Source organism: Melopsittacus undulatus, chromosome 17 (assembly GCF_012275295.1).
Source record: "Melopsittacus undulatus isolate bMelUnd1 chromosome 17, bMelUnd1.mat.Z, whole genome shotgun sequence".
Classification (NCBI taxonomy): domain Eukaryota; kingdom Metazoa; phylum Chordata; class Aves; order Psittaciformes; family Psittaculidae; genus Melopsittacus; species Melopsittacus undulatus.
The window spans coordinates 3416794-3440779 of NC_047543.1; the positions used below are offsets into that span (position 1 = coordinate 3416794).

A 23986-nucleotide genomic window follows, 5' to 3' on the forward strand; every position below is an offset into this window, starting at 1 on the left:
AGCGCCTCAGCACCCTCACAGGGAACAGCTTCTGCCTAAGAGCTCAGCTCCGTCTCCCCTTGGGCAGGTTCAAGCCATTCCCCTTGGCCTGTCCCTACAGGCCCTTGTCTCAAGCCCCTCTCCAGGTTTCCTGCAGCCCCTTTAGGCACTGGAGCTGCTCTCAGGTCTCCCCTTCAGGAGCCTTCTCTTGTCCAGGCTGCCCCAGCCCAGCTCTCTCAGCCTGGCTCCAGAGCAGAGCTGCTCCAGCCCTCGCAGCATCCCCATGGCCTCACCCAACAGCTCCAGGTCCCTGTGGCGCTGAGCCCCACACGCCTGTGCGGAGCTGCCGCATTCACCCCGATCTGGGGCACAAAACACACCCGAGGGATGATTCATGACGGGAGCAGCAGAGGCGGCCGGGCCGGGCCGCCCGCGCACCCTCCCTGCGGCCTCGCTGCTCCTTTATCCCCCGGCCGCAGACTCCTCGCGTTGTTAATTGCTCCCTTCCGGGGCCGTACGGGGGAAGGAGCCTGCGGGTCACGGAGCCGTTACCGGCCTCAAGCTCACACCGAGCGGGGCCGGGCCTGGACCGGACCGAGGCAGCGACCCCCGGCTCCGGTTCCCCCAGCACGTGACCGGATGGGGGGGAGGGGAAGGGGGGGGGAGCAGGAATCCCCTCCCCCCCCCTTTTCCCCCCGCTCCGTTGAACCGGGGCCGCCCCGGGGTTACCGGTGCCCCCACGTGTCCGCCGCTCCCCTCCACAGCGCGCCACCGGGGGGCGCGCGCCTCGCCGCGGCCCAATCACCGCGCTCGCCGCCGGAAGCCCCGCCCCCTGCCTTCCTTTCCCGCCCTTCTCTTCCCCTCCCCCCCCCCCCCTCCGCTACCCTCCAATAGCCAATGGGGACCGCGCTCCCTGCCAGCCAATCAGCGCGGCGGCGCGGGGCGCGCGCGGGTGGTATCCCTCCGCCGCCCGCCGGCCCCTGCTCGGTGTGTGTGTGTGTGCGTGCGCGCGCGCGCGGCCGCCGCCGGACCTCCCCCCCCTCCCCTCACCCGCTGTTCTCTGTCTCCCTCCGCCGCCCGCAGCAGCCGGAGCCGCCGCCGCCTCCGTTCCCCCCCTTCCCCTTTCCCCCCCGCCCGGAGGGGACCACCCGGCTCGGCCGCGTCCGCGGGGCAGGCCCCGTCTGACCCTAACCCCCCCCCCCTTCCCCTCCTTTCCGCCCCGCTTCCCCCCCCTCCCTCTCCTCTCCCTCCGTCCCTCCTGCCGCCGGAGCCACCACGCCGCCGCCATGGAGCTCATCACCATCCTGGAGAAGACGGTGTCGCCGGGTAGGGTGGGGCGGGGGCCGCGCACCCCTGAGGCGGCGGCTGAGGCCCCGGTGGGGTGTGGGCCTCGGCCGGGGGGGGGTGGTGGTGGTGAAGGCCCCGCGGGGCCGGTGCCCGGGGAGCGGGGCCGGCAGGGATCGGTGCGGCCGCGGGGTCCCCCTGAGGGCCGCGGCCGTTGGGCCCCGCGCGCCCGCCCGTTGACTGACGCCGGTTCCTTCCTTCCCCCCCTCCCGCCGCAGACCGCTCCGAGCTTGAGGCGGCGCAGAAGTTCCTGGAGCAGGCGGCGATCGAGAACCTGGTGAGAGCGGAACGGGAACGGGAACGGGAACGGGACCGACGGGAACGGGAACGGGACCGGTGGCGAGAGCTTCCCCTCCCCCCCTACCCCCCCCACCCCGCCTGAACCGCCATGGGGCGCAGCCTAACCCTGCCCGCGCCCGGCCGCCGCGCCCAGCCAATAGCAGCGCGTCTTTCTCCTCCTCCAGCCAATAGCAGCGCGTCTTTCTCCTCCGCTAGCCAATAGGAACGCGGCGCCGGGCGAAGGGGCCGCGCCGGCTGCGGGAGCGCCATGTGCGGCCGCGGCCATCGCTGCCCCGGGCGCCGCCCGGGCCGGGCCCGGTCCGGTCCTTGGGCAGCGGCAGCCGCAGGGATGAGCTCGGTGCCGTCCGGCTGCGGGCTCCGGAGCGGGGGGATCGGTAGGGTCAGGGCAGGTCAAGCGGGGCCGCAGCTTCCACTGTGACCTTCCTGAAGGGAATGAAAAGGGGGAAAAAAAGCTTAAAAAGGGAAAAATAGAGGAAAAAAAACCCAACCCCACCCCCCCTCCGTTCCCCTCCCCGAGCCCGAGCGCAGTGCAGAGCCCCTGGCATGGTTCATTGCATCTCAGGGGGTCCCAGCACCCAGCGTTCCCGTTGTCATCGGTGTGTTACCATCAGGAGCACGAATCGTGGCCTTTTGGGTTTAAAGGCTTTGGTTTTGGTGTGCTGAGGCGCTGGCACAGGGTGCCCAGAGGAGCTGGGGCTGCCCCATCCCTGGCAGTGCTCAAGGCCAGGTTGGACACAGGGGCTTGGAGCAGCTGCTCCAGTGGAAGGGGTCCCTGCCCGTGCCATTGGAGTTGGAACTGGATGGGTTTTGAGGTCCTTTCCAACCCAAACCAGGCTGGGGTTCTGTGGTTCCATACCCTGGTGTACACTGGGAAGGTCCCAGAGCACTAGAATTGGTGTTTGTTAAGTGTCAGGATCTCCCTGGTTGGACTGCAGGACCCTGGGCAGTGTTATGGGCAGTGTTGCAGGGTGAGGGCTGGAGGTGATTGTGACCCTGCCTTTCAAGCTTTTAAAATGCCAGTTTTCCAAGGTTTCATATGTATTTGCTGCCTTGTGAGAGCCAGGTCACGACAGGGAGATGAAATGGAGCTTATGATGGGGCTAAAAATGGATGTTCTGATGTGGAATGGTCCAGCACAGGGCAGGGGTTGAGGAGCTTCGTGTAGGCTCTGAGGTCAGTTAATGGCTTGGTTTGGCTGGAGGATGAAAGCTTCAGGGTACTTCCATTCACAGCAACAGGGTTGAGATGGGCAGGGGTAGGAGCTCAGGGCTGTAGCTGAGGTGGAAGTGGTCCCCCAGCTGGGTGATGGAGATGCACCTGCAGAGCAGCTTCTTCTCCTTCATTTCCTCCCTGGAGTTAATTTAGACCCTTCTCTGAGGCTCTCATTGACACTTCCCATAGATGTAAGTGCTGAGGTCGCACACATCTGCATTTGCTTTGAGTCTCAAGCCTGGAAGGCTTCGTGTCACGCTTCTTGCCTTCAGCTGGAATTCTCCCTCAAGCTCCATGAAAAGCCGGGTGGTTTATTGCTAATTTATGGGTGAGAAATCCAAGGACACTTCCTCACCTTTCAGTTTCAGTGCAAACACAGCAAGACTTTGATTCTTGTCCTGTGAACTTCAATGCTAAATCAAACCAAGAGTGTAGAACGTGATGCCTGGGAGGTGGGTTTAGTGTGTGTATTTGCAGGGTTTCTGTCTGTTGCATTGAGGATCCAATGGCTTGTGCTCATCTGTGTTTGAGTGTTGAACACACTGGATCACCCAACTAAAATCTCCTTTTGAAGGGACATGCTTGCCCAGTGATAATGTAGAGTCCAAGATGCTGGATTTATGCAGGGCTTCTGATGAGCTTTGGGAAGTGAGGTTTTAAACATGGCTTTTTGGTGCCCTAAAAGCTTTGTGTGTGTCTGAAGTTTGGTTACAGACATTATAGGAGTGTGTTGTGTGTAACTGGGTGTGAAACGGGTTCAGGAAAAGCCAATTCCTGCTTGCTGGGAAGCGGGTTGAGCATGGCCCAGCTGCTTCCAGCCTTTCCTAGCAAGGTTTTCCTGGGAGGCAAAACCCTTTGGAGGGGCAGCTCCAGTGCTGAAAGCTCCCCACAGCAGAAGCCTCTGAAACATAAAGCAATCAGAGGAGGAAAGGGTTTAAAGGCAGGGGCATTCCTCACCCGCACCAATAGCAAGTGACACGGATGCCAGGTATTTTTATCCACACACGTACTCCCTTTGGGGGGGGGGATCTCCATGTGTGTCTCTGCCCCTTTGATTTCAAAGGAGGAAGTTTGTAATGTCCCAGCCCTGTAAAGCAGTGTCTGATTTGCCACTTGAGCAATGCCTGTGTTAGGTTATGGCTTGGGTATTGCCTTGAAACAAGGCACAAGTAGCAGAGAGTTACCCTGTTTGATACCCATCCAGAAAATACATATCTTGGCATGGGAGCCCAGTAGTTTATTTAAAGGAATACTTGAAGCAGATAGGAGCAGGGAAGGTAAAATAATGAAGTCCAGCAAAGTCAATGCCTGCTTATGCTGCTTCCCAGCAGTTCTTATTAGGAACTTACCACCTGTAGTGGTGGGATAGAGCACAGTGGTGGTGATGGTTTGATCATGGCCTGGTAGAGAAGGAGCTTTGGTGACACACGAACCCATTCCTCGGGGTCATTTGGGGTTTTCTCTGGGTGCTGGGAGGGTTTTCCCCCTCCTTGGTGGTGCTGATCCCAGCTCTCTTCCCAGCCAACCTTCCTGGTGGAACTGTCCAGAGTGCTGGCAAACCCTGGCAACAGCCAAGTTGCCCGCGTGGCAGCCGGCTTGCAGATCAAGAACTCCCTCACCTCCAAGGACCCCGACATCAAGGCTCAGTACCAGCAGAGATGGCTCGCCATCGACGCCAACGCCCGCAGGGAGGTCAAGAACTACGTAAGTTGGGTCCCTTTTTGCTCCTTCTCATCCCATTTCCTCACCGTGGGGATGAGAGGTGAGCATCTTGTCCGTCCTTTTCCACCTGAGGACCAGGACCTCGCTGATACAAGTTGGCCTTACCCTTTATATATTTCTTTTAATGGTAATGGGGTTTGTATAGAGCAGAATAAGGTTGGGTGGGGGATGATGATATCACTTTAGGCTTTTCCTATACTGCTGATCACTAAGGGGGAGCTTGCAGTGCAAACAGGAGCTGTCCTATTGGGTATTGGAGCTACAAACCCACTTTGTTACAGGTTTCCATCAAGTGTCATTAGAAATCTAGTGGTTTTTCAGTGGATATATGGAAAATGAAGGGGTATAACTGGAATTACTGAAGCAAATGTGCACCCTCCAGTTCTGAACAAAACAGTTATTGAAGAACAGACAAATTGCAATTAAAAGGAAGGAAAATTACTCAGCCCTGTTGAGATTATCCTGGCATAAACAGTGCAGGCCCTGAGGGGGGTTAACCCCCATTTTGTTTAGCATTGGCAATGTTGCTTTCCAAGGCAAGGAGTTGATGTGTCACGGCACGCAGTGCTGTGTATGGGGTTTAAAGGACATGGTGGAAGTCCATGGAATCCCACAGCTGGATCTCACTTCCTGAAAGGGGCAGCTGTGGCCAGGTTGAGTTCAAACACCATTTGTCTCTGGTCATGGCTTTGTTTGCAGCAGGAGGAAGCAGAGCAAAGGGCTTTACTGGGGAAGGGGGATGATTTGGATAACAGGCTTGTGCCCATCTCTCTTTGGTCACCAACACAAAGCATCTCCTGCCAATCTCTCCTCAGGTTTTGCAGACATTGGGTACAGAGACGTACAGGCCCAGCTCGGCCTCTCAGTGCGTGGCTGGCATTGCCTGTGCAGAGATCCCCATGAACCAGTGGCCCGAGCTCATTCCCCAGTTGGTAACGAACGTTACGAACCAGCACAGCACAGAGCACATGAAAGAGTCGACGTTGGAGGCCATTGGCTACATCTGTCAGGACATTGTGAGTACATCTGGAGGATGGGGATGAGTGTGTTTGAAGTGCTCTGGAGCCAGGCTGAGGGAGCCAAGAGGGGCTTGGGACAAGGGCCTGTAGAGACAGGCCAAGGGGAATGGCTTGAACCTGCCTGAGGGGAGACTGAGCTGAGCTCTTAGGCAGAAGCTGTTCCCTGTGAGGGTGCTGAGGCACTGGCACAGGGTGCCCAGAGAAGCTGTGGCTGCCCCATCCCTGGCAGTGCTCAAGGCCAGGTTGGACACAGGGGCTTGGAGCAGCTGCTCCAGTGGAAGGGGTCCCTGCCTGTGGCAGGGGTTGGAGCTGGAGGAGCTTTAAGCTCCCTTCCAACCCAAACCAGTTGATGATACCTAATAGGCTGTAATGCTTCCTTGGGTCTGTCTTTTAATACTTGTCTGGAGGATGTTTCTGTGCTGACAGAACAATGGGCAGTAAACATGAGGATGGTACCTGGAAGGACTGACCTGCTTTCACAGCACAAATCCAGGGCATCTCTCATAAGGTGCAGATTGAAGTCTATGTTGCAGCAGTTGTATGATGGTGAGGGCTGCTGCTACCTAACTTCAGCTGAACATCCAGATGTGTTCATCCCTGGCAGTGCTCAAGGCCAGGTTGGACACAGGGGCTTGGAGCAGGGATTGGAGCTGGAAGAGCTTCAAGGTCCCTTCCAACCCAAACCACTCTGGGGTTCTGTGATGATCAGCACAGTTTGCAGTATCCCAATGTGTTGCATCAAGTATCCAGTGTGAATTGCTAAATCCCTGGGTGCTGCCTGACCTTCTACTGGAAAACAAAGTTAGCTGCTGGGTTTTTTGGTGCCACTGAATGCCTTGGAGAATGTATGATGTGGCATTCACTGGTTGAGCCTCTGTGTAGTGAGGCAGAAAGAGATCTCTTCTTTTGGGGCTTTCATCAGGCTGCAAGGGATTGGTTTCACTGTTGGCTGTTAACTCTCCTTGCTCCTTGTCCAGGCAATGTATTTTTTCCCTATATCTCAAAATATTGGCAACTTTACCATTGAAAGTCTCTACCTCAGCTGCTGGCGTAGATCTCTGCCCAGTGTATAAAGGAATTGGAAATCAGTATGGTTTAACTTGCTAATTGAATGAAGTCAAGTAGTCCAATGCTTTTTGGCCTGTTATTTGAGGCAGTGGGGTTTATTTAGCATTGGTGACTTGGAATATTGGGCTCTCAGCTCAGTCTCCTGTCCCAGAAGCTGTAAAGACACATTGGTGGGTGCATTCCTTGTACTTGTGGTCCAATCCTCCCTGTGAACAAAGAACTTCTTTTCCTTAGCACCTTCAAACTTGAAGATTTCAGGATGAAACTTAGGATGCTTTAAAATACAGAGGGAGCTGTTCAGCTGGCAGGTAACTTTCTTAATACTTCTTTTAGGATCCAGAACAGCTTCAGGACAAATCCAATGAGATCCTGACAGCCATCATCCAGGGAATGAGAAAGGAAGAGCCCAGCAACAATGTGAAGCTAGCAGCTACTAATGCACTCCTGAACTCTTTGGAATTCACCAAAGCAAACTTTGACAAAGAGGTGAGGGGGGTGACAACTCATGGCTTAAACTGCAAGGGCTGGATCCATGGTCTGTGATGAGAAATCATGCACCACGCTGAGTTTTGATGCATAATCATGATACAGCTGAGACTTGGATTCATTTCTGTAGGTCTGGTGCATGCTTGTCATGACATAGAAATATTGTGGAACCTCTCAGAGGTTCATCAATGGAAAGGAAGTGCCACTGGCTTTCTTTTGGATACATTTGAGCTGACCTTAGAGTTCAGCCTTTGAGATGCTCTGCTTCCCAATCAGACTACCCTGTAATGCTGCTGCGAGCGTACAAGCTTGGATCAGCACTTCCTTTCAAGTGGTGTGGCAGCAAGCCAGATTTAACTTTGCCTCTGGAAATTGTTGGGGGAGGAAGGCCTGTGAGAGGCTTCAGAAGAGGGGCCTTGGAGTGAAACTGTCCAGAACAGGAAAAATCGATTGATTTCCCTTTTCCTTCTTGGATTAAGTCTGTCCTCTAGGTCTCAGGGAGATGCTGGGAAGATGGAATTCGTGTTGAACCTTCAGCTCAGAAGGTCTTTTAACGAGAACTTATTCTGCTTTATCTTTCTCTTTTGGACAGTCTGTTAAGTGCTTTTTAAATTGGAAGTTTGGGATTCCCATTTTGGGGAAGAAATAGTGTAAAATACTGCAGTGAATAGTAACCTGTACTGGTCCTTCATCCATAGCAGTGTTGCGTGAGTGACTGCACTAGGCCAGACTCAAAACACACCCTCCACAGGCAGGATGCAAAGACTTTAATGCTTTGATAAGGCAATTCTAATGTTCCTTTTCTGTTTCTTCTTCCAGTCTGAAAGGCACTTTATTATGCAAGTAGTCTGTGAAGCAACGCAGTGTCCAGATACAAGGGTGAGTGGAATGAAGGGCTTGGTTCCTCACTGCACCCTTCTGGGGAAGCTGGCTCTGGCATCAGCAAGGAGCTGTCAAGTGTTACGTGGAGTAAACACTGTTCTCTTAAGTGGCTCTGAGTACTCAAAATGAGTTTTATCCTTAAAGCCAGAAGTTGCAAATGCACAAGCAGCAACTTGCATCCTCCTAGTAAAGACCTTAATAGTTCGGGTGTAAACCTCAGGCCAGGTTATTAACCTATGGTGGGCTACAGCTTGGTTTGCAAAGCACTTGATCCGTTTTCTGCTCTGACAGGTACGAGTGGCTGCCTTACAGAACTTGGTGAAGATAATGTCCCTTTATTATCAGTATATGGAGACATACATGGGGCCTGCTCTTTTTGCTGTGAGTACCCAGGTTTCTCATCCCTTGTTGTCTGAAATTCCTGTGTTCCTTTCCCCTAATCCAAGTGTAGAGGTTTTCTTATGTTCCTGGTTTGCTTTGCTTTCTTCGGCTGTGACTGCATGCTGGGAATCCCTCTCCTTGCTAAAACATCCTTCTTTCCCCTCCTTTCTTTCATGTTTCTACAGATAACCATTGAAGCAATGAAAAGTGACATAGATGAGGTGGCTCTGCAAGGGATCGAGTTCTGGTCAAATGTCTGTGATGAGGAAATGGACCTGGCTATTGAGGCATCCGAGGTGAGCTTTCAAATGACCACTGGAGAGCAGTGCTCGTGATCATCTCTTTGGGAATGCTGAGCTCATGTATTTGAACCACATCTAAACTTCCTCCTGTTCTCCCAGGTGGAATAGTGTGGGAGACCCCCTTGTGTGGCACTCACGGGTCCATGATGAGACACCATGCACCACTCTGATGTGATGTGATGCATGTCTGTGACTGAAGCTGAGACCTAAGCCTGTGAGGCTGGGTGGCTGTGGGTGCTCTATGTTGCAGGCAGCATGGAGCTGGGGTCCCCAGCTTAGCTTTTTGCTGCTAGCCTGGATACTATCAACTCTGGTTGATGGATTCTGCTATTCCAGGTAGATACAAAGCCTGTAGCACAGGGGCTGCTGTTTGGAATTCCCTTCCATAACTCTTTGGCTTGCTTCCTAGGCTCCATAGCGTTTAGTGTAGCTGGAACACAACCACTTTTGCTTACTGGGTTAGAATGGGATGAACTGCCTTTTTAAGTGAGCAGAATGGTTTTAAATGCCAGCCCGGCTGGGAATTGAAGCTGCTTGAGATAAAGATCCTCTGACAGCTTTGATGGGAACACACTGTGACATACAAGTGCTGGTTTTCTGCAAATGGTACGTGACAGCTACCTGATTGCTTCTGAGCATTCAGAAGTCAACTCGAGCTGCTCCTGTAAGGTTCACCTAAATGTGCCTTGAGCACAGATATCAGGCATGGTGTCACACCAGCAAATTCTCAGTATCATGAGGATCTTTGAGCTGGGCCTTCATTAAGGCAGCATCTTGAATACTTGAGATAGCACATTGAAGGGAGAGCATTTCTTGACTTCCCTGCTGTCTTGGAGGCCTAGTGGGCTCTGTTCTGTTGACATATAAGAGACAGGACTTAGTCCAAACCCAGTGTGCAAAAAGATTGATCATATTCTGTCTAATCCAGTATTTATGAGTTAAGAATAAAGTGATGGGCTGAAAGGAAAGTAATCATTATCCCTTACAATGGGTGTGGATGGAGAGAAATTTGGGGTGATGTTGTGCATGCAGATGCTGTTTGCATAAATTAGCCGACGAGATCAATAACAGCTTAAACTTTGAAGGGCTTCAGATGATTCATATCCATCTTTAAAAGTAGCTAAATATATATTTATGTTGAATGCCCAAAAAAGCAAGGATAAAAGGACAGGCAGCAGCACGTAGGTTTAGTTTATACACTGCAGACCTTTTGCTGCTTCCACTTGGGGTCACTTGTTAATTATAGGTGGCTGCAAACTGAAAACATTCCTATTTGTCCCATGTGAGGGAGGAGGAGTTGTACATGCATGGAATGGCAAATGGGACTTGCTTGTTGGGTAGGACTGGGATTGGTGCCGGCTGTCCTTGAGGTTCCTGGGTGCTACAATAACTCCAGCTTTGTGTTGGGAAGGGGAGGAAAGCATGCAAAAAGGGAACTTGTGACGCCTGGACGTGATCAGTCAGCCTTCATGCCTATATAGCCACTGAGAATCATTGTGTAACCTCTTTTCTCTAGGCAGCAGAGCAAGGAAGGCCCCCAGAGCACACTAGCAAGTTCTATGCGAAAGGAGCGCTGCAGTATTTGGTCCCCATTCTAACACAGACATTAACAAAACAGGTGAGTTGCAAAATCCCTGTTGTGTGGCCAGAAAATCCCTGCTGTGCCTGCTCTGTGTTCAGGACCAGTGATTCTGCTGGTGCATGGAGGAGGAGATTGTCAGTGGTGGTCATCGCTCCCTTGCATAGGAGACTGCTTGGTCCCAGAGGTGCTTTAGGTGCCCTGGGGTGGTTTATACTGGTGCAGCGTGTTCAGAGCACCTTTCATGGCAGTCCTTGGGCTGGGATGAGACATTGTGCACCACTCTGCCTGAATGATGCATTGTTTTTAGGGCTGAGCCTGGGAGAGTGCATGTGGTGTCACTTGAATGCTGAATTCTCTGAGCACCCGCTTGTGTTTGTGGTTTCTGAAGAGGCTGGAGGGTTAATGTGTATTCTGTACAGTTAATCTGTATTCCCAATGAACTGCTTGAGAAATTCAACCCAATACACGGGCTCTGCATCATTTGAGATCCAATTCTTGAGCTTTACTACTTGAACTGGGAGGCCCGTGTTTGTTGAGTACCTAGTAAGCACTTCATAAGGACTTGTTTGGACTCTGCCTTGCAGCCTAATCAAAACTAATGGTATCATTTGCTGCAGCAGGTCTAATTATGAAAGAAAACTGTTAATTAAGCCATCCAGGATGAAGTTCATTTGGCTTACTGCAGTGAACTGGGGAAATGCTTGATGCTCTTAGTGAAGCCAGAGAATTGGTTCCCTGGTTTTGTATTGCTGTCTGCTCGGATGCAGAGAGTTAAACTGCAGGAGGTTCTAAAGTGCCTGTTAAACCAGGACAGATAAAACAGATGAGAGAATCACAGGTACACAGCTTCAAAGGAACTGGGGAAGTGGCTGAGCTGCCAGTCAAGGGGGAAGAAGCTATTTAACTACAATGGCCACTCTGCAATGGCATGGATCAAAGGAACAAAAGCTCAACCTGGATGAGAGAGAAGCAGTTGGGAAGATGCATGAGGCTGCTGGAGGTGTGTCAGTAAAGAGCCAGCAGCCTTACACCACGGTGGAAAGGATAGAGATGATGCAAGTAACTCGGGGTGCTTCTCTGCCAGAGATGCAGGTGGTACTTCCAGACCTACATTAATTGCTAAATATAAAGCCTGGTATTAAGGCAACATTCCCTGCAGTAATCCAACACGGATGCTCTGCCTGTGAGTGGGTAGGGGATGTTTTCCCTCAGCCTGACCAGGGGTGCTGTTCTCTTAGGATGAAAATGATGATGATGACGACTGGAACCCCTGCAAAGCAGCAGGAGTTTGCCTCATGCTCCTGGCGACCTGCTGTGAAGATGACATTGTTCCTCATGTCCTGCCCTTTATTAAAGAACACATTAAAAACCCGGATTGGCGATACAGAGATGCAGCTGTGATGGCTTTTGGCTGCATTTTGGAAGGACCAGAGCCTAACCAGCTCAAACCACTAGTCATACAGGTAAGATTCATTATGTTGTCTTAGAGGCTTTCAGAGCAGAAAACTTCCTGATTTGTTTGGGGGAGGCTTTGCCCATTGCTCTTAATCTAAGGAAAAGCAAAAGGATGTCACCTTTTAATGATGTTTTAGTGATGTTTGGTAGCCTAGGGCAAGTAGTTTGGTTACATAGCTCTGAATCACACAGACATGCAAGGCTTCAGAATAACTGCCTCCAGTTCTCAAGTCTTAGCCCTGAGAAATAACTTTATGAATCTTACAATATCAGTTCAAGGGGATACATTCAAATCCAACGTGGTGGCAAATGTCTGATTCCATATATTGCCCTAAAACCACCGAAATTTGCAATGCTGTTCTAGGCAATGCCAACTTTAATAGAACTAATGAAGGACCCCAGTGTTGTGGTTCGAGACACGACTGCTTGGACCGTGGGCAGGATCTGTGAGATGCTTCCTGAAGCTGCCATCAATGACATTTACCTCGCTCCACTGCTGCAGTGTCTGATGGAGGGCCTGAGTGCTGAGCCCAGAGTGGCCTCCAACGTGTGCTGGGTAAGGCAGCCACTCACTGGTGGATGTGGGATAAGCTTTGTTGACAAGGGGAATGTAGTTCATATACAAATACACACACACACGTGTATATATATATATATATATATATGCACGCATCTAAATGTATATATACTCAGAATTAAATGGATTTCAGAGATGATTCATGGCTTGGTCATCCAACACACAAGTGTGGTTAACACTAAAGTAAGTTATCTCAGGTCTGTTTCGGGGCTCTGGTAGGAAAGAATAAAGGAAATGGATTTGAAGGAGAGAAATGAGAATATTCATTGGTTTGGAACTGCTGTGGAAGCTTTCCCTGATACCTGTTTAAAAAAGGCATGCTGGGATTTAGCTTTTTTCTTAGGGACAGCTGGATTGCTGCCTTAACATTATAGGATATGGTGCTTTGTTTGCCATTACCCCAGCCTGCTTCTGCAGTGGTTCCAGAGCTAAATTGAGGAGGAGCATGAGATTTCCTTGTTCCCTTAAAGCTGCTGTCCCGTGGGTTGGTTTGCTAACTCGAGTTGTATCATCGTCTTGATGGATGTCTACTACCAAACAGCACATCTGATCTTTCACTGTAAAGGGAGTGTGTTCCCTTTCTGCCTTTCAAAGAGAGCTGCTCAATAGGAATTGAGCTCGAGATGAGCATCAGCATGTCAAAACAAGGTTTAGAAATGACAGAATTTGGTCTGTTGGTATTCTGGAGGTTTGAAGAATCTAATCAGTGGGGAAGCTTTGCCCTGATCTGTTGATCCTAGCAAAAGCCCATGTAGCTGTGGCTTCTGTCTTCTGAAGATGATGATGATGTGTTTTTAGAGTGAAGATGAAGATCAGGAGCCTTTCAACTCTTCACATCCACCTCTCAAGAGTGTTACAATTGGTTGGGATCTGTTGCTGGGCTTGTGAGGGTAAACTCCATTGAGTAATAGCAATGGTTGTTCTGTGTTTCAGGCCTTTTCTAGTCTTGCTGAAGCTGCCTATGAAGCTGCAGATGTAGCTGATGATCAGGAAGAACCAGCAACCTACTGCTTATCTACTTCATTTGAGCTAATAGTTCAGAAGCTTCTGGAGACTGCAGATAGGTAACACTGAAATCACTGCCTTAAGCTCTGCAAAGATGCTGCTTTTCCTTCCTCCAGGCTGCTGGTCCTCTTGCAGCTTGGATATGAACGGTGCTTTTATCAGAACTGGGCTTTTTTTGTATCCTATGGAATATAGAATGCTAATTCCCTAGAAGAAAGCTGTTCACACAGAATAATTTTGCAGCATTTTGTCATATCTGCTTTTGGGAAATGTGGGATTTCCTCCAGGAGCACCCATTCCATGTTTTCCTTTGAAGACCCCACACACAGTTTCAGTAGTCCTAAGGCTCATCAAGGTTGGCTCCGAGGCCACTGAATAAGCAGGATTGCAGCAAGATGTCATTAGAAACCTGTGTGTATCATGCAGCTCCTTTGCCTGGGATTGTTTTATACCCTGGTTGTTGCTGTGATGTTACAGCCATTTACGTGAGCACCAGGTACTCCCAGAAGAGATGAGGACCTAGTTAAGCTGGATACTGCCCTTTTCCCAACTAAGCTGCAATATAAATAGATGAGGCAAAATGTTGTTCTCAGTTCTGCAGATGTAAGAATTAAGGGTAAGGCTGGAGCTGTATTCTGCCTTGAAGGTCGAATGTATCTTGACAGCTCAGAGTTCAATCATTAGATCATCAGTTCAATCGACAGCTGAAGCCTTTTGCTGCAGGACTGTTGCTTAAATGGTGTCCCTGCCTGAACAGTTCAAAGCCTAAACTCTTCCTGTCTAATTGACATCCAACCAGAAGCACAGTGTCTGGCTCAAGGCTCTAAAGCCCATCAGTCAGCATAGATCTCAGCTGGCTTTATGTCAGATTTAACACCCTCACCGAGGCCTGGCAGGGATAGCAGAGGTAGTAATGTATGCTGCTCACCTCTGGAGACCAGCTCTTCCCAGACAGGGGAACAGCACACTGGGAGATGTGGGTTGGAGGCTTTTTCTGTTCCTGTACTTGCTTGCCAGTGACTGAAAATATTGGAAGTCATTATTAATAGCAAATGAAAAGTCATTCCAAAAGTAGTTTCACAAATTTCAGTTACTTTCAAGTCTTGGAATCCAGGAATTCAAGTGCTTCTGCTTGTCACAACACCAAAATTTAGCTGCTATACTAAAAAAAAGAGTCTTGTTTCTAAGCAAGCCTGAGCATTGGGAGCTGCAAATACATCCCTTCTGTTACAGGCCTGATGGACACCAGAATAACTTGAGGAGTTCTGCATATGAATCTCTGATGGAAATAGTGAAAAACAGTGCCAAGGACTGTTACCCTGCTGTCCAAAAGACAACTCTGGTCATCATGGAACGACTTCAGCAAGTGCTGCAGATGGAGGTGGGTTTATTGCCATTGCCTGTCTGGGGTAGGAAAAGGAGTTTTGTTGCTGAGTGCATATGTTAGGGTATAATGTGGGTTTATTTTGTTAGAGGTGGGTAGATACACTAAGCTTCTGAACAGTACCTCTTGCCTTAAATTTGAAGGAGCACATTGCATCTCTGGAGCTGACAGTGCTGTCAGAATCCGCTGGGGGGGTGTGGATGGTGGCACAGGCTTATCACATGTGGGGTTTTGTTCTTTTACAGTCCCATATCCAGAGTACTTCCGACAGAATCCAGTTCAATGATCTTCAGTCTCTCCTTTGTGCTACTCTCCAGGTAAGTCCCTGTCTCCTGTGTTCGTGGTGATGGGGAAAGTGATGCTTTTAGAGGTGCTTCTGTGCCCCTGAGGATGCAGACGTGGGTCTGTTGAGGAGATCGGAATGAGGAAATGGGATCTTGCTTCCCAGCTGACGTGTATGGAGTGATACAAGGTTCAAAAGGCTTCAGTAGAGTACGACTTCCAAAGCATAGGGCAATATGAATAAAGAACACTATGCAGCATGCTATGGGGTGTATTTACTTTCAGATTGGCTCTTATGTTGGCTACAGGCTGAACAATGGCTTTGGCACAGACAAAACCCCTCCATAATGACTTTAATTCGCTCATCTGCCTCTTGTGGTTGGTGTTCTTATTTAAAATGACACTAATTAAAATGCACTGAGTGTCCTGGAAATTAAACATCTGGTAACGAACAGCCCATGTGACTCGGGAGTGCAAGCACATTGCAGTTCCTTGCTTACTCCTACAAAGTGGTCTTGATGCTTCCCCATTCCAGTTCTTGCTTTGTCCTGGAGTTACTTTGATACAAGTTGCTCAGTGATTTTTCTAGTCTCTTGCTATTGATTGCAAGGGGGGAGTTCAAATCTCTCATTTGCTTTAGAAGCTTTTCCAAACCCTGCTCTGTAGCTGTTTCCTTTTTGATCCCAAAAGCACTTTGAAACTTTGTGGGTGAATATAAATGAATCATCTATATGCAAATTCCTCAGTGTTTTCCTCTGCAAAGTTACATTTGTGGAAAATCGACCTCTTCAGTTACCTATTTTCATTACAGTGGCACTCGATGAGCTTAAAGGTCTTTTCCAGCCTAAACAGCCACTTTTTTCCCCCAGGAGGTTCATCAGGCCATCCTGCAATAGGTGATGGTTGCTATTGAAGCTTTCCTGTTCATGCTGCAGGAAGGGTGGTGCTGGGCTCTCCTGCCTAACTTACTAACAGTTACAAGGTGCTGCTTTAAAACTCTATATTAGATGTAGATTCAGCATCAGCATGGCTCTGGGCAGATCAAGGAAGAGAAGAGGTGTTAAAAGTGCTGTGTAACCTGAAATAAGAGCAGAGCATCTCTCTGCACTCAGATTCATCCCTTTGCTGGGTGGTGGTACCAGTGCTGTGCTGTTTGTTCTTGTAAGCCCAGTCAAAGGAGCCTTTTGCTCACCCCCAGGTAACAGTCTGCTTCTATCCCCTTTAGTTTCCCCTTCTCTTAAGCAAGGTTAAGAGGTCTCCTGGGTGTTGCCTCCAGGTTGTTTTGGGTAATCCTGAACTTCCTGCTCATTCAAAAGCCCATCAGCAGCTCCTTTCTCTCGCCAATTTTTAGGGTAATTCCCAAATAATTGGGAATAATCTGTTTTTCTCTTGGGCTTTAATGGGGAGCCTTCAGCATCCAGAGTCTCCCTTTTTGGCATGAGTTGATCACTGGCGCCTTTCCTTCTGGGAAGTGTAGGACAGGCAGGATTAAACTTCTTTTAACTTGTAAATGTGTGTTTCTTCTTCATCACAAAGTCTGAACCTCGAGTATTTACAGTGATTGCTGCAGGTACTTCAAGCCTAAAGTAAACCTCAGTAAAGAGACTCTATTTACATAGGAAATCAGGAGACATCGAGGTTGTGTTCTGTAGTTCATGTGCTAAAAAGGATGGGCAGAGCTTAGGTTAAGTTCAGGTATTTACCCAAGGTGTTTCCTTGGCCTTTCTGCTTGCTGTCATCAGGTATCAGTTTGGCTTTGCAAACATCTCACTGCTAAACCCATCCCTGTAAATGTATTTAGCAGTGGTTGTGTGTTAATTTGTTCCCCATTCCTCCTGGCTAGGAAAGGTTTGACTGCAGCTAGCAGTGAGGCCTGGCTTATGCCCTGCTTTAACAGCCAGCATTGCTGGAGTTGAATTCTGTGGTTTAGAAGCAAAGCTTATGTGCAACCCATGCTTGGCAGCAAGAGATTGTGATCACATTGCTGTGATGGAAAAGGGCTTTTTTTTGATAGGGCCAAGTATGGGCTGGTCACATTTAATGCCAGCTTACAAATGGAAAGCCTGGAGAATAGCCTATGCAGCAGGAAGGGTAAATTCAGCTTGTTCTGTAGCTGGAAAATTGAATGCAGCTAAAATGAATGGGACTTTGCACTTGCACTGACAAAGCAGATTTTTGCAGCAGCGGAGTTCAAACAGCAGCTTCGTTTTTAGCAGCCCAAATGTGGTCACGAGTGTTCAGAGCTGAGCACAGGGGATGGAAAGGCACAAGCCAGCCTCGCAGAGATGGAAGCAATTAGAATCTCTTTCTCCTTTCCCACCCAGAACGTCCTCCGGAAGGTCCAGCACCAGGATGCTCTGCAGATCTCTGATGTGGTGATGGCATCTCTGCTGAGGATGTTCCAGAGCACGGCAGGCTCGGGGGGTGTGCAGGAGGATGCCTTGATGGCAGTCAGCACCCTGGTGGAAGGTCAGTGTTGTGCTGCAGAGCAAGGTGTTGGTCAGGGAGAGGTGAAGCTGGGGCAGAGCTGGTTTCCTTCCTTCTCTTTCTTGTCTGTATGGCAAAAGCCATGATGAGTTCCTGGTTTTGCTTGGGGTATGGTTTTGAGCACACATCTCACCAGCTGTGAAGCTGAGGGGCTGGTTATGATGGGCTGTTTCATGAATGAATGGTTTGGTTTCAGTTAACACAGTTAAACTGCAAATTCTGCCAGGAAGCAAAAACCCCTCTAGTGCTGTTTCATAGAGTGCCCAGCACAACCTGGTCCCTGAGCTGCTGCAGGGCACATTTATCTTCATGATTCATACTTAGCCCTGCTTGTGACTCATGGTGGGTTCCTGGCGTTTCGACAGGGGTGGATTTACAGTCATTGTTCTTGTTTCAAAGAAATCACTTGGGCAAAGATCAGCCTTAGAATGGGTCCCAATGGGGGAAGGCAAATTGGGTTGTGGTGTTCCAGGCACTTTGAGATGCATGGCTTGGGTTAGAGGGTGGTGGATGTGGCATTGCCCAGAGCTTTAGGAACACACTCTGCTGTCAAAGGAGTGGGAAAGTTGAGGTGCTGTTGAAAGTCCATAACCTCATTGCCTGACACTGCTGCCTCCCCTCTAATAAAAGCCAGGCATGGGCTGGAAGCAGCCTTCAGGGAGATCATTTTGGAGAGAGGCTCATTCAAGTCGTCTTTTCCTGAGGCTGTTATCCTGGCTAGCAGGTGCCAGGACCTGTTCCTAATGGAATTACATCCCTGATTGCTCTGAGAGTGCATTTGAAGTGCAGCAGAGCAAGTTTGGGCTTTCTGGAGAAGCCCTTTTCAGCAGCGGTGTGTTTGGAGAGCAGGTCTTCATCAGACTGCTCTTGAGAACATTTAGTGGGATTGCCTGAGGATGCTGGGATGTGAATGAGAAGGCTGAGTTGGGATCATCGCACACAGGAATGGAAGTGTGGTCATCTTGAGCCCAAGGTCCCTTCACTTTTGGATAGAGAAGTCTGCATGTGTGGTCTTAGAATTGCAAGTGACTTGGAGGAGGGTCAGAGCCTGCAAAGAGCAGGAATATTTTACATCACATTCTGGTTAAATATGAGCCTGCTGAGGAGTGCTTGAACTGAAGAGGCCAAGCAGCTCTTTCCAGAAGGAAGATGCTAAAGCTCTTATGGTGGTAAAAGTGATGCGGAAAGGTGGATCTCATCATCCTTCCTAAGCACAGGAGGTGATTGTTTTCAGAGGCCTGTGAGGAACTGAGCACAAGTCCAAACCTGTTTAGTCCAGATGGATGCATTCACTGGTGCTTGGTTTGTGTGTGAGGTGGAAGTATTCCAAAAACCAGGTAGAAAATGATGTAGCAACACGGTTTTAGTGGCATTACCTGGGGTAACACTTGGACTCGATGATCTTAAAGGTCTTTTCCAACCTGGTTGATCTATGTCTGATGGAAAACTGGTTAGTTGGGCTTCTGTGGAACATACAGGTACTGGGGTTGAGTGGAATATAATGGTGGGTTGCTGTGTGGTTCAAGTCCAGCAAATACATCTTAAGTTGGGATTTTTTGTCTAACTGGACTATTTTCCATGCACAGTCTTAGGTGGAGAGTTTCTGAAGTACATGGATGCCTTCAAACCGTTCCTTGGCATTGGACTGAAGAACTACGCTGAGTACCAGGTAGAGGTCAAACCAGGCAGCCCTGTTCACAATCTTCAGTTCTCATCTGCTCATGGATGCTGATTTCATCCGTAAAATGGATGTGCATCCATAAAATACCACAGCTTCTGGTGATGAAACCAGAATTGGAGCCCCACTTCTCTCTAATTACTGGCTGCATGCACAGATTTAGCCTCCTCTTTAATTCAGCAGAAGGCCTTCATTGACTTGACACCTGTGTTTTCACTTCATAGTTGGCCTTGATGAGGAAAGAGGTTGCTGCTGGCTGTGTGTTCCCATTAGAAGGTCAAGTCCTGGTGCTTCCTGTGGGGTGGAAGTTTTGACCACCCAGCTGCTGTGTTCACACCAAGTACCTGGCACTTTGGCAGCTGGATCTCTTGCCCTCCCCCCTTGGTGAAGCAAGTTGAGCTCTTTGCCAGCTTGGTGATACAACTGGTTAAGGAAGAGCCTCATCTGCTCTAAGAGGGTCCTTTAATGGGTGTAGACTCTCACTGCTTAGGGCTTTAATAAGCTGAAGCTGCAAGGATAGAACGTGGAAGACTGACTCACTGGGTGGGTGTCCCACTTGCTGTTCTATTTGCAGGTTTGTCTGGCTGCAGTGGGCCTGGTTGGTGACTTATGCAGAGCCCTGCAATCCAACATCCTGCCTTTTTGTGATGAGGTTATGCAGCTGCTCCTGGAGAACTTGGGGGTGAGTGTTTACCTTCTCATTAGCCAGTTAGTAACAGTTGGCTTGCACACTGAGAAGAAAGTGGGAGGTGGGAGAAGCAGAAGTGTTAGGCATGCTCTGAAGATCTCGTGTTTGACAACTATCTGGCTTACTATTTGAATGGAATCCAAATTTATTGGGGGTGAGGATGTACATTTCAAGGAAATGGCCTAATTTATTAGCTCCTCCCTCCTTACAAAAGCAATGCCACTGAATGTAACTGTGCTAAAATCTCTTCCAGAACGAAAACGTTCATAGGTCTGTGAAGCCTGAGATTCTCTCGGTGTTTGGTGATATTGCCCTTGCCATTGGAGGAGAGTTTAAGAAGTACCTCGATGTTGTACTCAACACCCTCCAGCAGGCTTCTCAAGCACAGGTCGATAAGGTGAGCCAGTGGTGCTGTGCCTCTCCGCTGCATTAAGACCACAAGGAAGGGCTGGGCACCCACTGAGTGTTCCTTTCCTGATGCCTTTCCAGTCTGACTATGACATGGTGGATTACCTGAATGAGCTGAGGGAGGGCTGCCTGGAAGCTTACACTGGAATTATCCAGGGATTGAAGGGAGACCAAGAAAACGTGCATCGTGAGTACTGTGTCCTGCTGTGGTGGTGCTGGGCTTGGGGTGGGAAAGAGACATGGGAAGAGCTGGGCTTGGATAAGCTGTTTCAAGCTGGTTGTCACATCTGAGGGCATGTCCTTGTTCATTCCCTTTGTGGGGGAGTGAATGCTTTACTGCCAGGAGTTGGGAATGGGTTTGGAGGCCTTCACTGCAGTTCCTCTTCCTCTGGCAGTTTTTCCTCTCCCCATCTCAGCATCTCTGGGGTCAGGTTCTGCCTGTTTGGGGGCTATCCTGGAAGCCCTCTTCAAGGGCAGACTGTTAAACACAAGCTGTGTTTCACCCTCCTCTCATCAAGCTCTTCTCTTTCAGCGGATGTGATGCTTGTGCAGCCCAGAGTAGAATTTATCCTGTCTTACATTGACCACATTGCTGGAGATGAGGATCACACTGATGTTGTAGTGGCATGCGCTGCTGGGCTGATTGGGTAAGCATCCCCATCCCATTTCAGCATGCTCATTAGATAGAGATAAACCTTTATACAACTGCCTTCATATTTGAAGCTGGGCTTTTATGACTGAAGGTGTTTAGTGTCAGCTCTGGGGTGTTGGATGTTTAACCCAAGGAGTGAAGTGGTTCTGCAGGTGAGGTCCTTTCACTGACAGGGTGAAAATCCCTAGGTGGGATTGAACACTGGGGGGGTGTTACAGAAATCCCAGATGTAGGATTTGTCAAGGATGACCTGGGTTTAAAAACAAGCTCCCTTCCACCTTCAGCTCCCTGGGCAGGGAGGAAGGAGGGTCAGGATGGTTTAATCTTTGTGGAATGTAGGGAAGGGGACAAGGAGACTGAATGTCTCCAGTTAGGCACAATTCCAGAAGACTTGAGTTTTCCTCTGCTGAAATTAGTGACCATATGCAGCATTTTCGAAAGGACATGAGCTGTGAGTCAGATTTCTGTTCGCTAGCAAGAGCTGATCACAGTGGTACTGGAACATCTGCTTGTGACACTCAGCCTTACAGCCTCTCCCTTTGCTTCTGCAGAGATTTGTGTACAGCCTTTGGGAAAGATGTACTGAAATTAGTAGAATCTAGACCCATGATACATGAACTGCTGACTGAAGGAAGAAGATCCAAGACGAACAAAACAAAAACCCTTGCTACCTGGGCGACTAAAGAGCTGAGAAAACTGAAGAATCAAGCTTGGTAAGGGCTTCCACCCACCTCCTTTGCATGTTGCATAATTGTGAAATTGGCTAAACTCCTGAGTCTGAAAGATGCTTCCCCAAAGCCTTGTTCTCTGGGCGGTTGTAGCTCGGGTGCTTCTCTGTAAACAAGCCCCATCTGTGGTCTTTGTCTATGAGAACAAATACAAACTGAGGAGCACAGGGAGCTGCGTGGCTTTCACAGGACCAGATGCAGACCAAGGGGCTTCTTGTGTTGTGAAATGCGTCCCCTTGCTGGTCAGGGACAAGCTGAAGCCTTGGTGTCTCCTCAGTCCTGCTTGGAGTTCAAGGAGCATCTGAAGAATGCTCTTAGTCTTTATGCTTTAGTTTTAGGTTGTCCTGCAAGGAGCAGGAAGTTGGGCTCAATGAACTCCCTTAAACAGGAGAGATTGAGGTTGGGTAATAAAGAACTTGTTCCCTGTGAGGGTGCTGAGGCGCTGGCACAGGGTGCCCAGAGAAGCTGTGGCTGCCCCATCCCTGGCACTGCTCAAGGCCAGGTTGGACACAGGGGCTTGGAGCAGCTGCTCCAGTGGAAGGGGTCCCTGTCTGTGGCTGGATTGGAGCTGGAGGAGCTTTAAGGTCCTTTCCAACCCAAACCACTCTGGGATTCAATGATCCTTGAGGGTCTCTTCCAACTTGAAATACTCTGAGCCTATGATTCTGATGAAGCAGCTTTAGAAAGGAGCAGGTTGGAGAGGGGTAGGATGGAGTAAGTGCGTTTGGGCAATGAATCTGGCACAGCTTTGTCAGCCCATCAGGAGAAGCTCCCAAGTGTCCCATCTATTTCTCTTGCTTCTGCAAAGTCACTTTTTACCCCACTTACTCCCAGCTTCCCCTCCTGCCCGCGGGGCTGGGGTTCCTTGTTGATGAACCCTTTTTGCTTACAGATCTGTTACCATTGGGATGACACCTGAGGCCCCCACTGGAAATCTCCAATCTTTTGAGGAAAAAGCAAAACAAAACCAACAAAAACAAAACCACGGAAGTGAGGAGTGTGCACGGATGCTGAATGTTTGGGAATGAGAGGATGAGTGTGAGTGAGGCTTGAAACACATCACATTGTGAATCCCGCCACAGCAGCAGCGCTGTCAGCGAGCTGAGCACTGACTTGCATAGGAATCCCGGCACCGGCTGGTTTTGGGAAGAGGGAATGACCCGATTCTGTCCAAGGAATGAGCGAGTCTCTTCTTGAGGCAGACCAGGACCAGCTTCTCTGTCGTGGCCGGTGTAGAAGGGGAACACGGCCGGTTGGGAGGAGAGGAAACTGGGTTCAACTGTGGTGCTCTGGGCTTTGGGCTGCTGGAGAAGGATGGAGCCAAGGGCTCCAGCCGCCTGCCCTAACCTTTTGCCGCACGATGCTGTCGGTGATGGGATGAGAGGAGGAGGGTGAAGGCTTTTCAGTCTAGGAGTGAGTGTGTGTGAATGAGGCGGTATCCACGTTCTCAACTTCGAGTCATTGCAGTTTATCTTTTCCCAAAAACCACATAAAAATGATAAAAAAACAAAAAAAGAAACCCACAAAAACCACCCAAGGGTTAGCTGTTGCATTTCATAAACTAACCAGAGTTCAGTCTACTGATGCAGCGTTAAGAGATGTACAAATAAAAGAGGGGAAAAAGACAAAAAAAAAAGACAAAATAATAATAATAAAAGAAAAGATAAAAAAATAAGGAAAGTTGCTCTTTAGGGCTTTTTATTTTAGGGAAACACTGACGAATGTTCAGAGCTCCCGGTCCCGGTGCCGCTTTCCATGATCTCGGTTCATCCAAGCGCCTTTCCTTCCTTAATATTGTTCAACTGTGAATGTAGAAACGGGGGGGGGGGGAACCAACCTGACCCCAACCTCTTGCTTTAGAGGGAATGGAAAGCAAATGGCAAAGGCGATTTCAGGCTTCAAACTTAAAGTTACAAGTGTTCAGTGCTCCCAATTGGCAGTGAGAACGCAAAGGGAAAGCTCTCTCCTGACTTGGACTCGTAGCAGCCCCGACACCCACAGACAAATTGTGCCAAAGAGTTGAAAAGCAAAAAGCAAACTTCAGGTAATAGCAAAACAACAAAAAAAGGCAAAAATGGCAAAAAAACCCCACAAAACAGCTTCAAGTGAGGTGAAATTCAATGTGCGACCACGATGCGGTGATAAAAATGCCATTTGGAAACTGCTTGGCCTTTTGTGCTCTTTATTTGATCAGGTTTAATGTGGTATTTGGTCTCTTGCTGCGCTTCAAAAACAAAGGAAAAAGAGGAATTTATAGAAAATATATATATACTGACTTGAGCTTACACAAGACGGCACTTGTAAAAGGTTCTATTTTTCCACTGCAGTTGAAGATGAATAAAATGGTGTCAAACATTCCCCAATA

The 23986-nt window shown here is 49.3% G+C and overlaps 1 protein-coding gene across 2 annotated transcripts; it reads left to right on the forward strand.

Moving 5' to 3' along the window:
* Positions 1–1174: 1174 nt before the first annotated feature.
* Positions 1175–23986, forward strand: KPNB1 (karyopherin subunit beta 1). 2 transcript variants are annotated; one of them, XM_034070093.1, is made up of 22 exons: positions 1198–1305; positions 1542–1600; positions 4357–4539; positions 5373–5573; positions 6978–7130; positions 7950–8009; positions 8304–8393; positions 8579–8689; positions 10212–10313; positions 11516–11740; positions 12097–12288; positions 13243–13373; positions 14548–14695; positions 14944–15015; positions 17305–17449; positions 19054–19136; positions 19720–19827; positions 20087–20230; positions 20323–20428; positions 20774–20888; positions 21445–21606; positions 22514–23986. In XM_034070093.1, coding segments are annotated over exons 1-22 (2631 nt in total). In that variant the 5' UTR covers positions 1198–1265; the 3' UTR covers positions 22515–23986. The 2 variants fall into 2 exon arrangements, with proteins under 2 accessions (XP_033925985.1, XP_033925984.1); XM_034070094.1 differs by lacking the exon at positions 22514–23986 and having other exon boundaries at positions 1175–1305; positions 21445–21610.